Raw genomic sequence first — 5,933 nt, 5'->3', positions numbered from 1 at the left:
ACAGGTGATGACTGAACAGAGAGAGGAGAGAGAGCGTGAGAGAGCGAAAGAGCGATAGGAGAGCGAGAGAGGGAGCGAGAGAGCGAAAGGACTGAGACATTGAGACAATAAAGAGCGAGAAAGAAAGAAAGAGTGTGAGAAGAGAGGATGTGGATGAAATAACTAATTAGCTGATGCACTTCGTTCACAGGGAGAGAGTATTATTGGACTTCTTCAAAGACAGCTTGATGACACTCAGCTGAGATGGAAATATAGATAAAGAGGAGGGAGTGAGGGTGATTCTGTCAATTCAACAGAAACTCATCTTCACCGATGGTAGAGATACAGGACGCTTCGCAATGCGGAACCCTGTCCACTATATAGAGCCCTATGGGTCCTGGTCAACAGTAGTCCACTATATAGAGCTCTATGGGCCCTGGTCAACAGTAGTCCACTATATAGAGCCCTATGGGTCCTGGTCAACAGTAGTCCACTATATAGAGCTATATGGGTCCTGGTCAACAGTAGTACACTATATAGAGCCCTATGGGTCCTGGTCAACAGTAGTACATAGCTGGCATCCAGGAGCTGGAGAAAGGAAGAAGACAGTAAAGCTGTTAGATGAGAACATACTGGCATCCAGGAGCTGGAGAGAGGAGAGACAGTAAGCTGTTAGAGATAACATACTGGCATCAGGAACTGGAGAGAGGAGATAACATACTGGCATCCAGGAGCTGGAGAGAGGAGAGACAGTAAAGCTGTAGAGATAAGCATACTGGCATCCAGGAGCTGGAGAGAGGAGAGACAGTAAGCTTTAGAGATAACATACTGGCATCCAGGAACTGGAGAGACAGTAAGCTTGTTAGAGATAACATACTGACATCCAGGGAGCTGGAGAAAGGGAGAGACAGTAAAGCTGTTAGAGATAACATACTGCATCCAGGAGCTGGAGAAAGGAGAGACAGTAAGCTGTTAGAGATAACTACTGGCATCCAGGGAGCTGGAGAGAGGAGAGACAGTAAGCTGTTAGAGATAACATACTGGCATCCAGGAGCTGGAGAGAGGAGAGACAGTAAGCTGTTAAGATAGATAACTGGCATCCAGGAGCTGAGAGAGGAGATAACATACTGGCATCACGAGCTGGAGAGGGAGATAACATACTGGCATCAGGAGCTGGGAGAGAGGAATAACATACTGGATCCAGGAGCTGGAGAGAGGAGAGACAGTAAGCTGTTAGAGATAACATACTGGCATCTAGGAGCTGGAAGAGGCAGGAGATAACATACTGGCATCCAGGAGCTGGAGAGAGGAGAGACAGTAAGCTGTTAGGATAACATACTGGCATCCAGGAGCTGGAGAGAGGACGAAAAGAGATAACCCAACATAATGTCATCCAGGCCTACAGGGAACTAGGACAAGGAGTGAGAGACAGCAAGCATTACATCTAAAAGAACATGAGATCCCTGCTGAAGGCTTGGCTGAGGTAGGTGTTAGGAGCTGGGACATAACTGTTAACAGGCAACATAACACATAGTGGAATGTGTTGGCCTGCGCCTTCCTCAGTGTGTGTGAGAGCATTACAAGAGAACTAACCTTCATAACCCCTGCTGTAATAAGGGGAGAGGAGTGGTTGACGAGGACGAAATAAGAGCTTTCAGGTTTGGACAGACTTGTCCATCCACTCCTCCAGCATCAAGGTCCGGTAGTAGTAGCAGAACCCTCTCAACAGGTCATATAGACCATAGCATATTAACACCAAGGCAGTCCTCTGTACTGGTCCTGTAAAAAATAACATAATAGTAATATGTACGAATTTACGTATACATGAACCCCAGGAAGAGTAGCTGCTGCCTTGGCAGAACTAATTGGGATCCATAATAAACCCAGGAAGAGTAGCTGCTGCCTTGGCAGAACTAATAGGGATCCATATAAACCCCAGGAAGAGTAGCTGCTGCCTTGACAGGAACTAATGGGGATCCATAATAACCCACGGAAGAGTAGCTGCTGCCTTGGCAGGAACTAATGGGTTATCCAATAATAAACCCCAGGAAGAGTAGCTGCTGCCTTGGCAGGAACTAATTGGGGATCCATAATAAACCCCAGGAAGAATAGCTGCTGCCTTGACAGGAACTAATGGGGATCCATAATAAACCCCAGGAAGAGTAGCTGCTGCCTTGGCAGGAACTAATGGGGATCCATAAATAACCCCAGGAAGAGTAGCTGCTGCTTGGCGGAACTAATGGGGATCCATAATAAACCCAGGAAGAGTAGCTGCTGCCTTGGCAGGAACTAACAGGGATCCTTAATAAATACAACCAGAGACTAAACATTAAGCTTTATCACAAATGATTAGTCCACAGCTGTCTTTTCCCTTTCTGAATGACGTTACGGTTCCAGAACAACAGAACAAACACAGCCAGCGATAAGAGGGGGATATACCTGGCTTGTGGCTATTGTCCTAGGAAGGGGGACAGGTGTTCTCTTTATTGGTAGTGTGAGGTGTTTCCCTGCTGTGTTAACAGGACAGGTGTTCACTGTGTGATCAGCCCACAGAGCTCTGATAAGTCAACATAACACGGCTTCATAAACAGAGACAAGTCTAATATTCAATAACGGGTACAACACAGTCCACAACCCAGAACAGATAAAGCTTGAAACAGCCCCCCCCAATTTCATATCCTTTCATACGAGGTCTTTAGATGAAAGCAGAGAGACACTGGCTAGGTCGGGTTCTCTCCTTTGCACACAGAAGATACACAGGTGATGACTGAACAGAAGGAGGAGAGAGAGCGTGAGAGAGCGAAAGAGCGATAGGAGAGCGAGAGAGGGAGCGAGAGAGCGAAAGGACTGAGACATTGAGACATAAAGAGCGAGAAAGAAAGAAAGAGTGTGAGAAGAGAGGATGTGGATGAAATAACTAATTAGCTGATGCACTTCGTTCACAGGGAGAGAGTATTATTGGACTTCTTCAAAGACAGCTTGATGACACTCAGCTGAGATGGAAATATAGATAAAGAGGAGGGAGTGAGGGTGATTCTGTCAATTCAACAGAAACTCATCTTCACCGATGGTAGAGATACAGGACGCTTCGCAATGCGGAACCCTGTCCACTATATAGAGCCCTATGGGTCCTGGTCAACAGTAGTCCACTATATAGAGCTCTATGGGCCCTGGTCAACAGTAGTCCACTATATAGAGCCCTATGGTCCTGGTCAACAGTAGTCCACATATAGAGCTATATGGGTCTGGACAAAACTATATAGAGCCCTATGGGTCCTGGTCAACAGTAGTCCACTATATAGAGCCCTATGGTCCTGGTCACAGTAGTCCACTATATAGACGCTTATGGGTCCTGGTCAACAGTAGTCCACTATATAGAGCCTATGGGTCCTGGTCAACAGTAGTCCACTATATAGAGTCCTATGGGTCCTGGTCAACGTAGTCCCTATATAGAGCCCTATGGTCCTGGTTCAACAGTAGTACACTAATAGAGCCCTATGGTCCTGGTCAACAGTAGTCCACTATATAGAGCCCTATGGTCCTGGTCAAGTAGTCACTATATAGAGCCTTATGGGTCCTGGTCAACAGTAGTCCACTATATAGAGCCCTATGGGTCCTGGTCAACAGTAGTTCACTATATAGAGTCTATGGGTCCTGGTCAACAGTAGTCCACTATATAGAGCCTATGGGTCCTGGTCAACAGTAGTCCACTATATAGAGCCCTATGGGTCCTGGTCACACAGACAAGAGAACAGAAGGAAGTAGGAAGGCCTCATGGTCACACAGACAATAGGAATAATAGATACTAGCTGCCTGATGAGTCCAATTGCTGTTGTATACATAACATGGTGCTTGGTCAGTGTAGGCACCGCGCTGAAGGCTTGTGAGTGGACATGATCATTTATCCAGTGATTCTAAGAGTGTTGGGGTGATATCCACAAGTTCATACCTTCATACTGTTTCTGTAGCATACGGAGTATACCGTATTACCAACGTGCACACTAGGGGCGCTAATAATACGTTTTTACACACAAACAACGTAGGCAACAGGGATCCTGATCCAGGAGGGGATTGAATGTCTCTGCTGTAACCGAGAAGCTTGATCTTGACATCTAGCCACTTAGATGGCAAGGTAGCAAACCATCTACCATGGTAGTCTGTATAGGAGCAGAGATCTAACAGGGTAGTCTGTATTGGAAGCATGAGATCTAACAGGGTAGTCTGTATAGGAGCATGAGATTAACAGGGTAGTCTGTATTGGAGCATGAGAATCTACAGGGTAGTCTGTATAGGAGCATGAGATCTAACAGGGTAGTCTGTATAGGAGCATGAGATCTAACAGGGTAGTCTTTGGAGCATGAGAATCTAACAGGGTAGTCTGTATAGGAGCATGAGATCTACAGGGTAGTCTGTATAAGAGCATGAGATCTAACAGGGTAGTCTGTATTGGAGCATGGAGATCTAACAGGGTAGTGGGTAGTCTGTATAGGAGCATGAGATCTAACAGGTAGTGGGTAGTCTGTATAGAGCATGAGATCTAACAGGGTAGTCTGTATAAGAGCATGAGATCTAACAGGGTAGTCTGTATTGGAGCATGAGATCTAACAGGGTAGTCTGATATAGGAGCATGAGATCTAAACAGGGTAGTCTGTTTTGGAGCATGAGATCTAACAGGGTAGTCTGTATAGGAGCATGAGATCTAACAGGGTAGCTGTATAGGAGCATGAGATCTAACAGGGTAGTCTGTATGGGAGCATGAGATCTAAACAGGGTAGTCTGTATAGGAGCATGAGATCTAACAGGGGTAGTCTGTAAGGAGCATGAGATCTAACAGGGTAGTCTGTATAGGAGCATGAAATCTAACAGGGTAGTGGGTAGTCTGTATGGAGCATGAGATCTAACAGGTGTAGTGGGTAGTCTGTATAGGAGCATGAGATCTAACAGGGTAGTCTGTATAAGAGCATGAGATCTAAACAGGTGTAGTGGGTAGTCTGTATAGGAGCATGAGATCTAACAGGGTAGTCTGTATAGGAGCATGAAGATCTAACAGGGTAGTCTGTATAGGAGCATAGATCTGACAGGTGTAGTCTGTATTGGAGCATGAGATCTAACAGGGTAGTCTGTATAGGAGCATGAGAATCTGACAGGTGTAGTGGGTAGTCTGTATTGGAGCATGAGATCTGACAGGTGTAGTCTGTATAGGAGCATGAGATCTGACAGGGTAGTCTGTATAGGAGCATGAGATCTGACAGGTGTAGTGGTAGTCTGTATATAGGAGCATATGATCTAACAGGGTAGTCTGTATAGGAGCATGAGATCTGACAGGTGTAGTGGGTAGTCTGTATAGGAGCATGAGATCTAATAGGGTAGTCTGTATAGGAGCATGAGATCTGACAGGTGTAGTGGGTAGTCTGTATAGGAGCATGAGATCTAACAGGTAGTCTTATAGGAGCATGAGATCTACAGGGTAGTCTGTATAGGAGCATGAGATCTAACAGGGTAGTCTGTATAGGAGCATGAGATCTAACAGGGTAGTCTGTATAGGAGCATGAGATCTGACAGGGTAGTCTGTAATAGGAGCATGAGATCGACAGTGTAGTCTGTATCTGGAGCATGAGATCTAACAGGGTAGTCTGTATTGGAGCATGAATCTAACAGGGTAGTCTGATATAGGGATGATCTACCAGGAGTAGTGCTGTATAGGAGCATGAGATCTGACAGGGTAGTCTGTATAGGAGCATGAGATCTGACAAGGGTAGTCTGTATAGGAGCATGAGATCTGACAGGGTAGTCTGTATAGGAGCATGAGTGATTCTGAGCAGGGTAGTCTGTATAGGAGCATGAGATCTGACAGGGTAGTCTGTATAGGAGCATGAGATCTAACAGGGTAGTCTGTATAGGAGCATGAGATCTGACAGGGTAGTCTGTATAGGAGCATGAGATCTAACAGGGTA

The 5,933-nt window shown here is 45.7% G+C and overlaps 1 protein-coding gene across 1 annotated transcript in view; it reads right to left on the bottom strand.

Annotated features, from left to right (window-relative positions):
• Nucleotides 1-1,693: 1,693 nt before the first annotated feature.
• The window catches only part of LOC112078290 (lysosomal-trafficking regulator-like), a 15,421-nt gene continuing 11,181 nt past the window's right edge, over nt 1,694-5,933 (bottom strand). The window contains exon 8 of the mRNA XM_024144576.2: nt 1,694-1,758. Coding sequence (XP_024000344.1) covers nt 1,710-1,758 — 49 coding nt within the window. The 3' untranslated portion in view covers nt 1,694-1,709. The remainder of the gene's footprint in view (nt 1,759-5,933) is intronic.

Source organism: Salvelinus sp. IW2-2015, unplaced genomic scaffold (genome assembly GCF_002910315.2).
Source record: "Salvelinus sp. IW2-2015 unplaced genomic scaffold, ASM291031v2 Un_scaffold5502, whole genome shotgun sequence".
Lineage (NCBI taxonomy): Eukaryota > Metazoa > Chordata > Actinopteri > Salmoniformes > Salmonidae > Salvelinus > Salvelinus sp. IW2-2015.
Note: the sequence above shows the minus strand (reverse complement) of the source record. Positions and strands in the feature narration are given on the sequence as shown.